This window comes from Crocuta crocuta, unplaced genomic scaffold (genome assembly GCF_008692635.1).
Source record: "Crocuta crocuta isolate KB4526 unplaced genomic scaffold, BGI_CrCroc_1.0 scaffold452, whole genome shotgun sequence".
NCBI lineage: Eukaryota > Metazoa > Chordata > Mammalia > Carnivora > Hyaenidae > Crocuta > Crocuta crocuta.
The window spans coordinates 1,262,128-1,281,680 of NW_027528851.1; the positions used below are offsets into that span (position 1 = coordinate 1,262,128).

The 19,553-nt window shown below is 38.2% G+C and overlaps 1 protein-coding gene across 1 annotated transcript in view; it reads right to left on the bottom strand.

Moving 5' to 3' along the window:
- Positions 1 to 19,553, bottom strand: part of TES (testin LIM domain protein) — a 48,837-nt gene that overhangs the window by 9,714 nt on the left and 19,570 nt on the right. The window contains exons 2-3 of the mRNA XM_077756036.1: positions 15,157 to 15,242; positions 856 to 1,108 (exon numbers count right to left, since the gene is read on the bottom strand). Of these exons, the coding sequence (XP_077612162.1) occupies positions 856 to 1,108; positions 15,157 to 15,242 (339 nt within the window). The remainder of the gene's footprint in view (positions 1 to 855; positions 1,109 to 15,156; positions 15,243 to 19,553) is intronic.

A 19,553-nucleotide genomic window follows, 5' to 3' on the forward strand; every position in this document is an offset into this window, starting at 1 on the left:
AATATACAAATGTATATTTGCAAGAGAGCATAAATTTTTAGAAGGCATGTTTAGATGTTTAGAATGACCTATATAGATTAGCAATGTTCTCATCATTATAAAAAAATTATCAAAAAAATATTATCACAAGATTCACTTGAATGATTTTAACTAATCTTCTTAAAAGGCTTCCAAATGTCATATTTAGTTGTTATTAACAATAAAGGGAGTTTGACACAAAATTGCTGTTTTTTGGCCTTACATAGTAAGATATAATGTTGAACATTTTTTTGTTCTAAAAAAATGACAGAAATTCTATTCTTTACATATTCTTTGCTATCTTAAGAGAAATCTTCTCAAGAGTAAGTTAGAAATTACTAGATTTATACAAAACATCTGTGTTGCATCTAATTATTAAGAATGTCAGACCATTCTTGGGGCGCCTGGGTGGCTTAATCGGTTAAGCGTCCGACTTTCGCTTAGGTCATGATCTCGCGGTTCGTGGGTTCGAGCCCCGCGTCGGGCTCTGTGCTGACTGCCAGCTCAGAGCCTGGAGCCTGTTTCAGTCTGTGACTCCCTCTCTCTCTGACCCTCCCCTGCTCACGCTCTCTCGCCCTCTCTCCTAGAAATAAATAAAAAATATTTAAAAAAAAAATGTCAGACCATTCCTTCAAAAAGATGAACATATCTAAGTAGTCAAGAAAATTCTACGAAGTATCTAATCTTAGCTTCAAAAAGCCAATAGCAGTTAGAAGTCAAAGTAATGGGAATCCAAGAAAAATAATGAACCTCAATCTCGAGGTTGATTAGGTCACTAAAGAACTGCCCTAAATAAGTAGCCCCAGAACTTTAACTGCCCTTCCCCTTATTATTTACCAATGCCTGATTCTGGACAGGAGGAGCCCATTCATAGGTAACTGTATTGATGGAGACGTTCTTCTTGGCAGCAACAGGATTGGTCAGTATCATGACATTGCGTTTATACATGGGAATTCCATCTGTTTTTAGCTTGGCAATCAGGGTGGTATATTTGGTGTCTTCAAAAAGTTTTCCAACTTTTCGATCTTCTTCATTGCTCAAGAGGACATCATGTTCTTCTTGGCCACACTTGCAGTTACGACATATTTTTCTATAATTTTGGAGATAAGTAGGCAATAACTAATTATACCTAATCAATAAGCAAATATGCTCAAACATTTATAGGTTATAAAATACTTTTATGGGGTGCCTGGGTGGCTCAGTCGGTAGAACGTCCAATTTCGGCTCAGGTCATGATCTCACTGTCTTTGGGTTCGAGCCCCACATCGGGCTCTGTGCTGATAGCTCAGAGCCTGGAGCCTACGTCAGATTCTGTGTCTCCCTCTTCCCTTCCCCTCCCTTCCTTGTGCTCTGTCTCTCACTGCTTCTCAAAACTAAATACACATTAAAAAAATACTTTTATATATATTCCATATAATGGTATGGAAAGGCAAGCCATTGGGTGGAGGATTCTAAGTAGCTATCCATAAATTTAAGCAAGGAAACATAGAAATGTATTCCTTTTATAAAACCTTAAAAAGTTAGGTTTTGATTGACAAGTGTATGCTCAAGGGGGCATGTCTGAACATTCCTCATTTTATTAAATAGATAAGTAAATAAAATTACCAAAACTCTATCATAGAAAGAGGTTTCATATTTTTTTGCATGGTGACATTTATTTCATAGCCATTACCCAAGGTTTTGTTTTTTGGGGTTTTTTTAAGTAAGAGAGTGGTTTATATAGCTTTTCTGATCAGGGACTATAATCCTAGATGTAGCTTTAGCTTTCCTCATTTTCTTTCCTGTCTCCTTTCTAATATCCTTTCCTCTCCTTTTTCATTTCCTGTTTCCTTTCTCCTTTCTCTTTCTTTCCTTTCCCTTTCTTTTATTTCTTCAAACACTCAGTGACCACTTACAATGTGCTTTCATATGTATAAAAAAAGATAAATGAAAGTCTCTGGACTTTTTGAAAAATGAAATGAAAGATACCACTAAATGAAAGACACCACTCTCCTTCCCCAATCTGGTCTAGCAGGTAATCATTCTTTCATGCAACACATACAAGTGTCCATGTGCTAAGCAATGTACCTTATTGATATACCCTATTACTGCATTTGTGATAGGAAAGAAAAGTACAAGACACTTTGAGAGGGTATAATTTTGACTTGGAACTGGTGATAAAAGGACTCCATAAAAACAATACTCCATAAGAAAGTAATATATTTAGGTTGAGATCTGAAGGATGCATAAAATAAGTATGAAATGTGTGTGTATTTGTGATGGAGTAAAGAAAGAAGAAGAAAAGCCTCCAAATATTGAGTAGAAAGAGTATTTGTGGTAGTCCTGAATTAGGAAAGAGCTCGTGCCTTTAGGTCCCATAGTCTGAGAGTGCTGGTATGATTGCAGTGAAGTAAATAAGTGGGGAGTGTCAAGGTTGGAGAGGTAAGGTAGGCATGAGATCATGCAGGGACTTGTAGGATACATTAAAGAATTTGGCTTTCATTATTAGAATAAGCAGAAGGCACTGAAGGCTTTTAGGTAATGGAATAACACAATTTTCAAAAACTGTCATACCTATGAGAGTGGATTAGGGGTAGACATAATTGGAAGCAGGGAGACCAATTAACATGTCAATGGTGCATCCAGTTTGCAATGGCACGGTTCTACATAACAGGGATCCAGTACTACTTCACAAGTGGAATTTATATCTTGGATGGTTATTTTTGTAGTCTACGTAAGATGTGTTATAGCTTGGACTAGAGTATTTAACATTGAAGATAAAAAAAAAAAGGAACAGATTTAAGATCTTGAATGTAAAAGTGACTAAACTTTGTGGTTGATTTGGATGTGTAAAGGAAAGGCCCAGTCTGTCAAAAATTAACCCAGGTTTCTAGGATGAGTAACCTAGTAGGAGGAGTGTAACTTATTAAAACAATAAATGTAAAAGAAGGATAGATTTTAGGTATTGGGGGGGGAAGGTTGATGAAAGTTCTCCAAAATTCAACTACTGAAAAGTTTGAAATGCCTATGAAACAGGATAAAGATATCAAGTAGATTGTAGGATATATAGTTCTAGTGTTAAAAACTGTAGGCTGGTAGAAAATATAAATTTGAGAGTCAGGGAATGGCACATTAGCATTTAAATTGAATAGATCACTTTCACTTCCTGGGCAAGAGTAGAGGGAAAAGGTAGAGGACTCGGGAAGGAGTCTGGCAAAGAAGCAGAAGCTGGAAAGGTGACAGAGGAAAACAACAAAGTAGACAGATATTGTGGGGTTAAAAACCTAAGCTGGAAGTAAATATAGGGCAAAAAGAGTGTATAAATCAGAAGGAGGAGGTGAAAGTTTTAAAAACCATTTGAATATCCTTACATTGTTCAGGAACATATTGAAGATGTACATTAGATGTTGTTAAAGCATGCATGTTAAGCTATTTAGATAACTAAAGAGGAAATAGTACATATAATTTCAAACTTATATAGAGAAGATGGAATGATAATATAAAATTCAATTAATTAAACAGAAGGCAGTAAAAGAGGGAAAAAAAGAAACTTAGGACATTTAGAAAGCACAAATTAAGATGGTTGATATAATCCAAATATACTGAAAGTCACAATAAATGGACTCAATTCTCCAGTTAAAATCCAGTATTTCAGACTGGATAATACAACACAATCAAACTATACACAACTTGGAAGAAACACTTCAAATTTAAGGACACAGAAAGGATGAAAGTGAAAGGATGTAAAAAGATACATCAGGCAAATACCAACAAAAAGTAAGACACCCTTAATATCATTCACTTTAATGCTTTTTCATTTAATTAGTATTAAAGAGTGTCACTACACAGTGACAGAAGTTTAAAATCAGCTCTATGATGTAACAATTCTAAAATTAATATAGCCTAATAGCCTAAATTCAAATTATATAAGCAAAACACCAAAACTTTAAGAAATAGACAAACATTATAGTAATGCTAAAAAATTAGAAATAAAGATTTGAACAACACCATAAGCCTGAACAAGCAAACACATAAAAAATTATCTTATCCAGTGACTGAAGAACATCTGCTTTCGGGAAACATTTGAAACACTTCAGAAAACTGAACACATACTGTGCCATAGACAAAGTCTCAAATGCCCAAGAGGAGGCGCCTGGGTGGCTCAGCTAGTTGAGTTTCTGACTTCAGCTTAAGTCATGACCTCATGGTTAATGAGTTCAAGCCCCATGTCAAGCTCTGTGCTGATAGCTCAGAGCCTGGAGCCTGCTTGGGATTCTGCATCTCCCTCTCTCTCTGTCCCACCCTCACTCACACTCTGTCTCTCTCTCTCTCTCTCTCTCTCAAAAATAAATACTCATTAAAATTATTTTTTAAAAAAAGAAAAGAAATGCCCAAAGAATCACCATCAACCACATTATCTAAACAGAATATAATTATCCTAGAAATCAATAGCAAAAAAGTAACAAAAAGTAATTTTGGGGTGCCTTGGTGGCTCAGTCAATTAAGCATCCAACTTCAGCTCAGGTCATGATCTTACAGTTCGTGGGTTTGAGCCCCCCATTGGGCTCTGCGCTGACAACATGGGGCCTGCTTGGGATTCTCTGTCTCCCTCTCTCTCTGCCCCTTCCCTGCTCTCTCTCTCTCTCTCTCTTTCTCTCCCTCTCTCTCTCAACATAATTAACTTTAAAAAAAGAAAGCAGTTTTAAAAGACTCCTAAAAAATTCACTATTGAAACAATCACAATACAAATTAAAAGAAAACAAAACTATTGTTTCTTCAACTCCAGAACACAACTAAAAGGGTGCTTAGGAGAAAAAGTATACCTAACATGCTCATTAGAATAAAGAGAGAATAAAATTAACCAACTCAGGAAGTTAAAAAAAAGTTATAAAAAATAAGCCTGAAGTACATGGAAGGAAAATAAAGATAATAGCAGAAACTAATGAAGATGCAGGAAAAAAGAAAAATTCAATGCATTTCAACATCCCTTCTGATAATAGTTTCTTTAGTCATTTTAGCTATAGAAGGAAACTAGACAGGATTTTAGAAAGGGTTTCTGGAAAAAAGCCCACACTCAGCACACATCATGCTTAATGCATTCATTTTAGGATCTGAAGCAAGGAAGCAACGTTGCCATCACTTCATTCATATAGTCCTGTGGGTACTAATCAGGGGAGTAAGAAAAATCAAACAAATCCTTACAACTTGTAAGGATTCATCAGAAAGGAAAAGTTAAACTGTCGTTAATCACAGATGCAATGATCATACAAATGTATTAATATCAATAAGAGTTTAAGAAGCATTCTGGACTTAAAATTAATAAAATTGTATTTCTCTACATCAAAAAACTAGGAAAAACAACTAAAATTTATGAGATTGATCTCTTTACCAGATAAATTATTAAATAATTACAAATTTGTTTGTGTCCTGTTTTCTTAAGGTGAGGAGGTATCCAAACCAAACATGTTAGATCTGAATTGTGCAGTCTCAGAAAGAGATTGAGACAGAGAGAAACAGAGTCAGAGATATGGGGATGTAAACTAATTTCCTTGTGCACACGTTGGTCAGAAATCTTTATTTGGTAAGCATTTGAAGAGTCTGCAGATTCTAGTTCGGCTTTAAAAGACTCTTAAATCTGGTTATCTCATACTCCCACCCAGTGAAAAGGAGTATATTATTCTATTACAGTATGCTCTTCATTCTTGTTCTTCAGTTCACAAAAATGATATAATTTTTTATAAAGCTATCACATTACTTTTTGATCAAGTTTCAAATTGTACCTTACTGAGGGGAAAGTGGCAGGGTGGAAATTTAGTTCTTAATATAGATAAATAGATCCTTATATGGCTGTGAACTATAGCATGCATCCTAATAATTAGTAAAGTGACTGACTACAGGAAGAAGTAATAATGTTACAAGCATATGTGATGAAGGATATGGATTTCCTTTGGAAATGTTTATTATCCAGTTCTACACCAGAACAACATATACACCAGAAAATAAGAGGAACTAGATTTTAGAATTTGAAAGACAAAAAGCACCTGGAAAAAAAAAAAAAAAAAGCCTGTTGGTTTCTAAAGCACAAGTTATGACCAGCTGTAACATGATTAAATAAATTATATTTACTATGAAAGTGTTATATATAAAAAGGTATATTAACTAATGATATAAGAACCAACTCTATACTTTTTCTTATTATTTGTTTTGGCTATTTTGGGAAGATTTACATTCTGAGAATATAAATTTTCCCCATCCACCCCCTCACCCACCCAACATACCTTATTAAGCAAGTAAAATCGGTTAAGCAATATACTAATAGCAGCAGTGATGAGGGAAAAAGTTTTCAGCTTTCGAAGTGGGGAAAGCCTGATTGATTCATGATAGTTCTTAAAATCACAAATACATTATAAACCCCATCTGCATCCTCGCCACGACATGGTGGTCTGTGGTAAAGAGCACTTGGCAGAAATGTGAGTCAGCAGGGGTGGGCTGGTTCTTTCAGTTAGAGTTGTCATCACTATGGCAGCTGGAATGACCACAACTCTTCCAGACCCCTTACCCTGGAGCTCCATTTCTACAATAAAAAGGGAGAGCCACAAACCACAATTCAAGAAAGAAACCTATAAAATCTGGGCCAGGTGCCAAGAACTATCCATTACAGAAATGCATGCTACTTACTACTTAACTCTATGCTATTTACTAGTTTAAAATTTTCTTTAAATAATTTTGGGAGTTTTTAGTCTACAGTGTTTTACATTTGAATCATTCATATTTAGATTCGAAAACTTTATTTTTACAAATATCTTTTAAGAACTTTTAAACCCATTAGGAAGATATCCAATAAGTTTATTGAGAGGAAGATTTTGTTGAGGAATTGGGGAGAAAAGGGTATCATTATCTTGGTACCCAAAAAAGACATAAGAATTAGTAGGATATTTATCACATAATTAATTCCAACCTGAAATAACTCAGATTCACCCCTTAAGAAAATGAAGAACTTTAAAAACCTGGTTTGATGCCAACCTAAAACAAGACAAAATGGCATGGGTGAGCTCAGTACTCATGTTGCTGGGGCTATGTACAAACATGTGAGGTTTGTTTAGTATCTTTCCTCAGATGCTCCACCAGTAACTTTTGATGATATATGCAGACAGGTAGCTTGTTTACTACATTTATTTTATAGCAGTTTTTGGGGGAGTTATAAGTTACCATACTTAGCACAATTGCCAAATCTCTAAATCTTATAAACTGTCCTAGAGCACTTCTCCCCAAATTCTCCATAGGATGTTAATAAAAGTTACGTGGGGGAAGAAAAGAAGGGAAGTGAATGCAGAATTCAGTTTATTTAAGATGGTCTTTTTAATGACTTTTTAAAAAGATGCAAACATAGTCTGACAGAGTAAAAACCTCTAAGGTGTGAGGGAATGAGAGTTATTTGTATGAAAAAGTTTTTTTTATAAAAAAGTTTAGCACATTAACACATACAAATGCAAAGCTTAATATGAACGACAGATCAGGACTGTAGACTCAGATTTTTACACTACAACTTCAGATTTCTTGAGTTAAATCCAGGAGAGGGAGTGCCAAAATGTACAAAAAGTACTGCCTCAGAAAAATACATAGATTTATAGTTTCAAGCTAAAAGCAGTCAAGAAACTATCCTCCATCCCCTTCCCCAAAGAGAAATTATTTTTGTATCACTATTTGTAAAAATATAAAAATATGTATATATTTTTACAAGGCAAGTAGTAGCAACTGGAGTGCTCTGACATGCTGCCAGCATTCACAGTGATTTAAAGGTATGGTCCTGGCACTGCTACAACCCATATTTTAAAAGGGCTGGAAGCTGCCTGTTTATAAGAGGGGTATACTTATATGGACTTCAGCATGGGCCTCTTGTTACAGAATTCAACACAAGGATTAATCCATTTATGGTGGGGAATTTTTAGTTTTCAACCAGCCCTAAACCAATCAGAAGTTCTCTGAACAGGGACGTGGGCAGCAAGACCAGCATGGCTGAGTCCGTGGGGCCTGAACCAGCCCAGCTGCACAACAGCCCCTCCTTCGCGCAGGTGTCCAGAGGCCCCGTGACCATGGTGCAGTTGGACCAGTCGGCTTTAAATTACTCAGGTAACACAGTGCCGGCAGTGTTCGCCACCCCAGCTGCCAACAGACTTGGCTTCACCGGCGGCTTCGGCCCGACGCCTCCGTCGTCCCACAGGCACCAGGCCCGGACGTCCTATGTCGGAGAGAACGAGCTCCCAGGCCAGTGGGCCGATTCGGTCCCCATCCCTGGGTACATCGAGGTGCACCCCGGGTCACGTTATCAGCAAAAACTCTCCCTCCAGGCTCCCTTGCCAGTACAGCCAGCCAGCAGGCCTGCACCCCGGCCTGGCGCAGGCTCCGAGGCCATCCGTGGCGGCCGCGGGAAGAATGACCCGTCTGACACGCCCCTGACCAACATCTCCACAGTGGAGCCTCAGGAAGGCCATCCGGGAAGAGGCGGCCAAGCTGGCCAAGAAACAGACAGACGTGTTTGAGCTCCAGGTCTAATGCCTTAGCCCCGTGGGACTTCCAGACTCTGAGGAAAGAGTGTTCTGCTTTCTCAGCCTAACATGTTGGGGCTTGAGACATAGACCATGTGTGAGTCTTTCTCACCCGTAGTCTCTGAAAAGGGGAACGGTGGGGCTTCTGGGCAACAGAGGAGACTCTTGAACAACTTGATTCTTGGCTTATTCAATTGATTGAATGTCATGAAGTCCCTGTGTGGGACCATACGTTTGATATTCTGTGAAGTTAAATGTTTGAACTGTGGGTGTATTTCCTATGGAGCCTTAGTCATAAGAGACACTAATCTGCACACCCCTGTCCAATGCCACATTTTAGTAAATCACCAGAAGAGGGAGAACATTGCTCTGTCTTCAATGAGTTCTGCATGTTAACTCTGTTTCTGTGTTAAAGGCAATGCAGGCATCTGATTAAGCGTCAGACTGTACTCTCTCTCTCTCATTCAGCCATGACGGTGATCATTAAAATCACCTCCGGTCTGTAAGGGGGCACTGACTCCAGTCAAGAAACTTCAGTCCTTTTCTTTTAAAGGTTCATATTCAAAGTCAGATGAATTGGATGAAAATCAGTACTGTCGATGACTGCACCTATAAATAGTCCTGACTCTTTTTTTCCTCCCATTAATTAAACAACAGCTGAGAAAGAGAGCAGATGAGAGGGGATGGTGGATTTGTGTTGACAAGTTTTTTGAAAAGGTGTTGTCATTTTGGAACTTGAGTACCCTGCAAGCTAGGATCTAACTGAAAGAGAATCGGTGCTAAGAGCTTTTAAGATCCTACAAAAGAAGAGCAGTCATTTGTGGAGGTTTTTCTTTGCTTTGCAATGAAGTTGGCCTGAGATCAAGCTTCTCTCTATTTTGAGATAATAGATACATGGACTTCGATAAGTAAACCTCTATCTCTTCAACAACAATGTCCAGTGTGTGCTGCCGAACAATACAGAAGAAAGTGGCAACTGATGCCTGTTTGAAGCAGAAAGAGTGGATTCCCCAGTCTCCCCACGCTGCAGCCTCCGTTTACAGGAGCTTCTGAGTGTAGAAAATCTGTTGATTTACATTTAAATGTAAATAACATTTTTTTAAAGGTATGAAGTTTGCCAGTTCCTTCCCTCCGTGCCCCCATAGTCAATGGATGCAGGAGGACATTTGCTGAAATGGCAGGGCTGCTGACCTTGTGACCGTGATGTGGTAAATCACATTCCCTGGCTTGGCAAGTCGGGCATCTGGAGCTCTGGGCGGACCCTGCCTCGCAGCCCTGAGGCACCAGCTGCTGACTGGCAGCGCAAAAGCAAAATTTCAGGTAGCCCAGGGGAGGGAACACTCTGGTCCCCTCACCAACTCTGCTGGGGGCTTACTTGGTGTCTGTTGGAGAAGGAGATCCTGTCTTGCCTTCACCCATGACCCATTAGCTTCAGCTGTGTCCATGCCTTCTTGAGCCCATCTTTCCATTTCCCTCATGAGCTTCTTTGGTCTTTACTGAGTGAAGGTGGAAATTTAAAAGTTGAGAGCAGAGGTAGGAGTGGAACTGATCAGAATGAGCGATTCAAACTGTCAAAGCACATTTTCAAAGAAGCCGTTTTTATTTCCCAATGGCAAATTGCCCTTTCTGGAAATTTCCAGAGATGATGTGTCATGGAATCTCCAGCCAAATCTCTTGTTCGAATGATATTAGGTAGTGTCCTTTTGGTATGCTGGTTGATCTTTCATAGTGTTAGTTTTTTGTTACTTAAAAATAATCAACTATAAATAAAATGTATTTTTGTAAAAAAAAGTTCTCTGAACAGATGTATGCTATATTCAAGTAACATTTTTCTTATAAAATGCTACTGTTTTATTAGATGGATTTATGGAAGATAAGACGAAAGAATAATTCCACTACTTGTGTAACAAATGATCTATTATTCCAAATAATATTACTCTACTTTCATATGAAATAATTGATTATAAACTTGAAATCTTGGGTTTGCAGGGCACCTGGGTGGCTCAGTCGGTTAAGCGTCCAACTTTGGCTCAGGTCATGATCTATGGTTCGTGGGTTCGAGCCCTGCGTCGGACTCTGTGCTGACAGCTAGCTCAGAGCCTGGAGCCTGCTTTGGATTCTGTGTCTCCCTTTCTCTCTGACCCTCCCCTGCTCACACTGTCTCTCTCTCTCTCTCTCAGAAATAAATAAACATTAAAAAAAATTGAAATCTTGAGTTTGTATCTTAACATTTCATAAATATCTGTTAGCTCTAAATATTACTTGACAGTGTGTCCAGAAGATAGTAGCTCTTATTTGATTAAGTATCAGGCAGGCATCTTCAACTTTTATTTTCCCCTAGTCTTGTAATTATTGATGGGGTGAAGAAAGAGAGTGCTCATAGCTAAAGCATCATTGTCCAAAAAGACATATATGTCATAAAAGCACCACACTGCAGAGAAAATTGCCTGGTGCAGTCCAAAGTTCACTGGTCATGAGCGTGTAAACATGCGTTCTAGTTTCTGTTCTCCTGTCTAGAGAGATGAGGAGGAGGAAGGTTTAGACAAGTTTTGAGTCCAAATTCTACTCCACCATATATAAGCCTTGCCTTTGATAAGTCATTTAACTTCCCTGAGTTCCCATTCCCTAAATGGGAATACTATCACATCCCAAAGGGTATTATGAAGAGTAGTTACAAACAGGTACGTCAAGTGCTGTGATAAGCAGAATTTTAAGACAGCCCCTGTGACCCGCATTCTCTCATGATTATGTTACTATGGTATGGCAAAGGGAAATTATCCAGGTGTGCCAAATCTCATCATATGATCCCTTAAAAACCATAAATTTCTCTGGCTGGGAGCAAAAAAGGAAGTCGGAGAGATTTAAGGCACAGAAAGGATTCCAAGCACTGTTACTGACTTTGAAGACAGAGGCGGTCATGTGCCAAGGAATGTGAGTGGCTTCTAGAAGCTGGGAACAGTCCCTGTCAGCCAGCAAAGAAACAGGGATCTCATGCCTACAACCACAAGGAAATGAAGGAAATGAATTCTACCCACATCACAAATGAACCTGGAAGCAGATTATTCCCCCAGTTTCCAGATTAGACTTCAATCTGGCCAAAACCTTGATTTCAGCCTTTTGAAATCCTAAGCAGAGAATCCAGCTAAGCCAGTCTTGACTTCTGACCTAAAGTGTAAATGGATGTTTAATCAATTAATAGGTATTGTTTTAACCTGCTAATTTAGAGTAATTTGTTGTGCAGCAATAGAAAATCATTACAAGTGCTTATTACAATGTGGCACATAGGAAATGTTCATAAATTATATTTCTTATTAATAACTAATAGGCTAAACAAGCCATTTTAACTTCCTTGTATATTTGTAGGGAGCCAGGAAATAAATAAGACCTCACAATTCTTCATCACTCAGACTTCCTGTTGGCATCTTCCATTGCTGAAGACAAGGTAGCCCACTGCTGCAGTCCTTAGGGGTCAGCCTCCTAGAGGATGGCCTAGGGTAACCATGCATAAGGGTGTGGAATGGATTTGGAGAGTGAATGGAAGAGATCCTGTCAAGGTGTGCTACAGCAGTTATAAAAAACTAAATGACCCTTTACTTGGGGGTATGTAGAAGTAGGGAAGAGGGTGGAAAGGACTGAACTGTGTCCCCCCAATTCATATGTTGAAGCTCTAATCCTCAGCTTGACTATATTTGTAGATAGAGCTTTTATAAGATAAAATTAAATGAGGTCATAAGAGTAGGGTCCTAATCTGATAGGCCTTGTGGCCTTACAAGAAGAGAGAACATATCTTTCTCTCTCCATATGAGTGCATGGAGAAAAAGGACATGTGAAGACACAGAGAGAATGTGGCTATCTGCAAACCAGGAAGAGGTTTCTTACCAGAACCCAATCATGCTTATACTGAACTTCTTGGACTTCTGGCTTCCAGAACTAGAAGACAATAAATTTCTGATGTTTAAGCCAGCCAGTCTATAGTATTTTGCTATGGAAGCCCGAGCTAATACAGGGAGCAAGGAAGAGTTCTCAGAGGTAATGCTTGACAGTCCTGAAGAATAGGAAGGACCTTTGTTTCATGGAGTAAAATATAATTTTTTTCCAGCTGAAGGAAACGTACAAAAAAACACAAATTTCAGGGAGCAGCATATATCTCAGCAGTTGAAATAGAGTGTACTTGGAAGAGAAGTGGGAGAGGAGACTGGACACGCAAGCAGGATTAGATGTTGAGGTTTTAGGCCAAAGATTTGTCCTAAAGGATAGAGCCTTGGGGAAAAGCAATGAGGATACTTAAGCTATTGGGAAGTACACAATAGTATCCATTTTCAAGACCATTCTTGTGGCTGAATGGAAATCAGACTGATAAAATGTGGAGAATAATTTAGCTTTGATTTTCACAATGTGCCCCAGGAAGCCCTTTGGGTCCTAGAAGTCAAGGGTTACAATGAGGATAGAGGAGGGAGCTAAGTGGGCAGGATCCTGGGACTCCACGTCCACTTCAATCACAGCAGTCTGTGGCCTGGGGCCAGACCTGGGATCTTCACTATGCTCAAGACAATCAGCCTTGCATATTTTACTTCAAAGACTGTACTGAAAATGGCTATCTAGGGGTCAAATGCACATGCCCTCCATCTTTCCAGCTGTGGTGAAATAGAGAATTATCAAGAATTCTAAGAGAGAAACATGTCCAGATTCATGCCAGGAAGAAGAAGACAGATTTACTAAGTAATACCATCTGGATGAAGTATATAAACCCAACCTAGGTTGGAAGCTGGGCAAAACCATAGTCTTTTATGGCTCTTTGCAGATTTTCAGAGTACATCAAGGTAGGTTAGTGAAAAAATTAAAATTAAAAGTGATTTTCATGCCACAGAAATCTGCTCTTCTCTGATTTTTTAAAATCTGAAGATCTCAGATTATAGTAATCTGGAATAGAAAAATATTGTACCACACACAAGAATTACTCTAAGATAACCTTCTGCTCTAGAGAAAAGATATTATCATTTAGGAATGAGCTTTAAAAATCTCATTAGCAGTTTTTGGCAACTGTATGGTCAAACTAAAAAGATTTTTAAAGATGTTTTAAGATTGTACAGTAAGAATCATGCCCAGCAGAGGGCAGTGCAACTCTCTCTACAGCCCACTTGTAAGCACAGCTGAATGATGTGCACATAAGGAGCTGAAATATTCTAGTCCATGAAAACTATTTTGTGTCTAGTGACTTAACCTTTCAAAACCACAACAGACACATTGCCTAACTTCTATGTCTCTTAAAAAGGTGGCACAGGGAAGATCTATGAAAGTCTTGTAACTAAAAAACTCCCTGAAAAATTTTAGCTCCCTACAAATAAAGAACTGTACCATCATTTCTGCACAGGCTGAGGTTTCCATCACCTTCACAATTTAAAACAACTATTGTTTCCTAAAACTTGCAAAAAAAAAAAAACCTAGCTTTTAAAAGAAACCAATATTTCAAATTTTATTTGTTTACATTCTCCTTTAACTTACATCATACATGGTCCCAATAGCTGATGGAATTTTTATTCTAGGGAGTTTTCTATGGAAATATGCAGTTCAGAAGTGGTTCTCACGTGAGATTTATTCTAACAAGGCACCCTACATCCTAATAATGTACAGTTGATCATTTTAACTTTTTTCTTCTAACAATAATGTGTTGACTCTAATTTGAATAGACTTACATCAACTACCATAATAGTCTTGACAGTCATTGATGAACAACATTTACATTCTTCAGAAGAACTGGTTTGAAATACTGATTTTCAGGTTTATATAGCATATGTGTAAATAAGACCTACACAAAATTCACATTTTTTGATCCAGCAACATTTGTCCTCCACGTACTTGAACTTGATACAAGGCAATGATGGCAATGAATTATTACTTTTTTTTAAAAATATTTTTATTTATTTCTAGGAGAGAGAGAGAGATAGCATGAGCAGGGGAGGGTCAGAGAGAGAGGGAGACACAGACTCTGAAATAGGCTCCAGGCTCTGAGCTGGCAGTCAGCACAGAGCCCAACGCGGGGCTCGAACCCACGAACTGCGAGATCATGACCTAAGCGAAAGTCAGATGCTTAACCGACTAAGCCACCCAGGCGCCCCGAATTATTACTTTTTTAAATCAAGTGTTATAGCTCAAAATTTTGAAGAATCCTTAGATTCCAGTCTATGTCCTGACAACCAGCCACATGAATGCTTAAGTAATCATATTTATTGTTTACTGCAAATATACAGATAGATAAGATGCACAAAGTTACCGATTTTTAAGAAAAGAATTATAATGAGTCAACAGTTCTAGATTACCATAAACTTATCTGCTGCTCAGAAAAGAGACATATTCAGTATTCTAGACTCATAGGAAATCTGAAGGACAGCAAGTAAACGATTCCAAATATAGTTACGATGGTCCAATTAGCTCAGTCACACTTAATGATAGGAAGACAGAATAGCTTTATCTCTTATTTATTTCATAGAAAAGAATATGACAGATCTACAACTTAACAACCATGCTAGAGAATTTATAAGAGATCTCCATTGTCTGAGGAAGCAATGCCAAAGAGCAGAAATTACTGATGTGGTTGTTGTTTTCAAAACATTACCTCCAGAAATGTAGTTCGAATCCTTCACATTTTTCTTTGCATTTTAAACAGGGAGCTCCAAATCCTTGCTCATGACCTAAGCCCATCTGTTAAGCAGAAAACAATGTGTGTTATAACATTTTTTAAAAATCTAAAAAATTCAATAAACTGCACTTCTAATTCTACTTACCACTCCTGGTTTTTTAAACATTTCTTAAAATTTAAATCCAAGTTAGCTAACACATGACAATAATGTAATGTAATCATTAGTAATAATGCTTTCAGGAATAGAATTTAGTGATTCATCACTTATATATAACACCCAGTGCTCATCCCAACAAGTGCCCTCCTTAATGCCCATCACTCATTTACCCCATTTTCCCCCACCCAATACTCCTACAGCAACCTTCAGTTTGTTCTCTGTATTTAAGAATCTCTTATGGTTTGTCTCCCTCTCTGTTTTTATCTTATTTGTGCTTCCCTTTCCCTATGTTCATCTTTTTGTTTCTTAAATTCCACATATGACCACTCCTGTTGATAGAACTTTCAAACAAATCTTTTATGAGTATCACATTGTTTGGTCAATGATGACACTTAGATATGGATATGGGGACTTCAAATACCTACCCAACATACCTTGTATTCTTATTGCTTTTTTCATGAAAGGAAAAGCATCAGAATACAACTGTTTAGAGGACTACAAATACTGCAAGTTGCAAAAAGTCATGAATTTATCTCTTTGGTCACTAAATACCCTGTATGCAATAGGAACAGGGAACAGTTAAAGAGCCAGAGCTTGGAAAGCAAGCCTATCCCCAAATGAAATATTTTATAGCAAACAAGGAATATAAAAAAAGATTTTAGGAATTATGATTCAAATAATTTTATTTCTTTTATTATTTATTATTAATTTATTTTATTAACATATGATCCATTTTATTCATTATTTATATACTTATTATACTCAAAATATTATTTATGATAAGTATAATAGCAATAACAAACATATATTGAATGCAAAGAATAGAGGTAAGCACTTATCAAAATCTTATAAAATCTCATAAGCAATATTATTCTCTACTTTAGAGACGAAAACTGAAATTCAGAAAGGTTACAGAACTTGCTTAAGATCAACAAGAAAATAAATGGCAGAGAAGTGATCTGAGTCCAGGTCCTTCTGACACTTTCAAAGCCTGTGCTTTTATGCCTGGAGTGGGAACAGGGGGGTGTACTACTGCCTTAATAATAGCAAACTATTTTTAAAATCACATTAAACAACAATCCTTGGGAACTTGCTGAGACATGACTTAATAACAGAAGAGGAAGGGGTACAGATGAGGGAAGGACACAAGAAGGCAATATAAACTCTGTTACCCAACTATTCATATTAAAGAGTGGCCCATTTTGTATCAGCCCATCAGCAAATCACCAGCAACCAGGCTACTCTGTTTTAAATATCACATCAGTGACTCCTGACAAATTTGTTAGCACCTAGTACCTGGGGTAGGAGTCCAAGCTGGACAAATAATAGATTTTCTACCATGGCACCCTTTTGTAACTTTACCAAGTTCTGTTTTTGCTATGCAATCTAAACCACACTGTAGTTTGTTCCTTGAAAGATCAGTCTGACCATGCCCTGAAGTTCAGATGAAGTCCTTCCTTTTTTTCCTAATGAAAATGACCACATCCTCTTACCATAATGAAGGTCTACCCAGCTGCTCAGGGGAACCTATATTATTTTTAAGACAGACCATCCCAAGCATACTCTCCAAAGGTGATAAAAATCTGTCCAGTATTAACTAAACTTCATCACCTTTGCCATGTCCCCATTACCAACTTTCCAAAAATGTTAAAATTATATAGTTTAATACTAGATGACACTTTTTATTATTTTTTTAAGGAATTAAATTGTTTCTTTGTCACCAGTGATCACAGCTCATTGTATAGAAATAAAATGAGTTAAGCAAGAGAGAGAGGAACTGGTTACTTGAGTTTTCTGGTCTTTTGTAAGGAATGTAATTAAAGAATATTCTCCATTACTATATCCAGACTAAAATGAACATCAGTCTAAAAAAGTGTATTCTTTTTCAAGCTCTTTCAAGTTTTCCATTATGGGAGAGTTAACAATCCTGAATCCACCTAGTATATGAGTTTCCTTCATACTGTGTTCCATTCATCTCCTGCCAAACTCTGATCCAAAATGAAAATCAAGATGATGTTATTAAGGCTTAATCACATAGCTCGGGTCAAATCAGCTGCTTCTAAACTCTCTTGTGTATCATTCACAGTAAGAAATACAGTTTATCTCATGACAGATATATGCACACACATATGAGATTGAGTTAATATTAAGTTCTTACCTGCCTTCAAATCTGGACCACCTGGTTTGAGCAACACTGGCCTTAATAAAATACTGCAAACACACTGGAAGAATAGCATCTTTTTCTCTAATTCTGAATGAAACTTGGAAGCTTAGCTAATATAACTAGAACCCCACTAGGTCGGCAGAGGTTTGACACTAAGGCCCAGAGTAGCTCATTGCTGACTTTGTAAGGGCCAAATTGTTTCCTTCCTACTTGCTTTTTTATCTTCTTAAAATAGTCATCAGTTTATCTATTAGAATTATTAGAACTGGTGATGTTTCATGAACATGTCTTTTAAAGTGGCCCACGTGCTCTTATTGCTGGACAGGCCTGGCCATCCCCCTGGTGTAAGAGGCCAGGAAAGGAAAATCAATAGGAGAGCAGTTCTGCTCCTAGTTGCACAGCTAAGTGAACAGCACGCTGACCTCACACCTCATGTGTGGCAGGCACTCCACTGTGCCTCAGTAGAGCATCTGTGCGGCTTCCAAAGATTTCCTGGCCCATCTCTGTTTCAAGGGAAAGGACTACAAATGTAGCTGACTGAGAGCTCTAGATCGGGAACATATGAATCTGTCAGGAAGGTTGGGAAGGGTGTTTTAAACAAATATTGATTGAACTGTGCTGAAAGGATGAGTGGCTCCTAACTCAGCCAGGAGGAGGACAAAGCAAATTCAAGGTGAGGAGACAGTTATATGAAGGCATCTGGCAGAAGCAGGCATTGTTAGAGCAGGGATACCTTAGAGCACTGGAAAGGTGATAGAACCAGACTTGCAACAGGCTGAGTGGGGGTTTGTTTTCCCCTTTTCTTTTCCTTTTCCCAAGGAAAAAATAATCTTCCAAGGATGAGACTGGTAAGGAAGAAGCACTAGAGAGATGTAGTGGTGGGGAGTCAGGGAACAAGAGCACCCCTCAAGCTCTGCTGGTCAAGCCACAGAGGGGACCCGTCAGGGAGGTTAGGACACCTGACTCTGAAAGAAGCAGTAATCTGAGAAAATGGCTCTGCAGCCTTCTCCAGAGAGCTCAGAAAGCACTGCTCCCATGTTCTTCCACCCACGCTGGCTCCATACAGGTTCCTCTTAGCACAGTTTATGACCACCTGAAGAAAGTATCCCTCCAGCCTCTACACACACATACACACACACACACACTTTCATCTTCCCCAAGTGCTCAGACACAAGGACCAAGGAGACTCTCACAGTATCACAGAGAGGAAACAGGAACATGAAAAAGTGGAATGAGATCATGTATCAGTACGATACATTCTCCTGCCATAATTCAATGAAAGCAGTTCTAATTAAAAATAAACCCACAATGGGGGCACCTGGGCGGCTCGGTAGGTTGAGCATCCGACTTCAGCTCAGGTCATGATCTCACAGTCTGTGGGTTCAAGCCCCATATCAGGTTCTGTGCTGACAGCTCAGAGCCTGGAGCCTGCTTCAGATTCTATGTCCCTCTCTCTCTGTCCCTCCCTAGCTCATGCCCTGTCTCTCTCTCTCAGAAATAAATAAAAAAATAAAAAATGAATAAACACACAATGAAAAAGATACCTAGCTTTTAAACTCATTGTTCACAGCTAACATTATGAGGGAGAGTTTCAGGCTGGGAATGAACTTGTTTTCCTAGAGGAATTTCATTAAAAGAAATTATTTTTATAGCTATAAATATATAGGTATAAGACTTCAACTTCATTGATATCCAGCAATGAAGATCTCTAACCCATGCACTTACTGGGTGAGAACTTCTTCCATATTCTTTCTCTTGTTATAAACCTCTGATAAAAAAATAACAGTGCTACTAATAACAAAGAAATGTGGTTCACATGCTAGTGTGTGCCTAATTCCACATCTAGAATGCAATGTGTTCCCTAATCCTTTGAAATCCAATTTATATGATAAAATTGCACCAGAGCAGACATATCTCTACTGGTATGAGGAAATTTCTTCTGTTTCTGTTTCTGCCACAACTTAGGGATCTAAGCATCTGGTATCCTTCCCTTGACAAGTCAAACATATATCACATGAAGGCAAGGGTACTAATTCCACTCTATAATAAAAT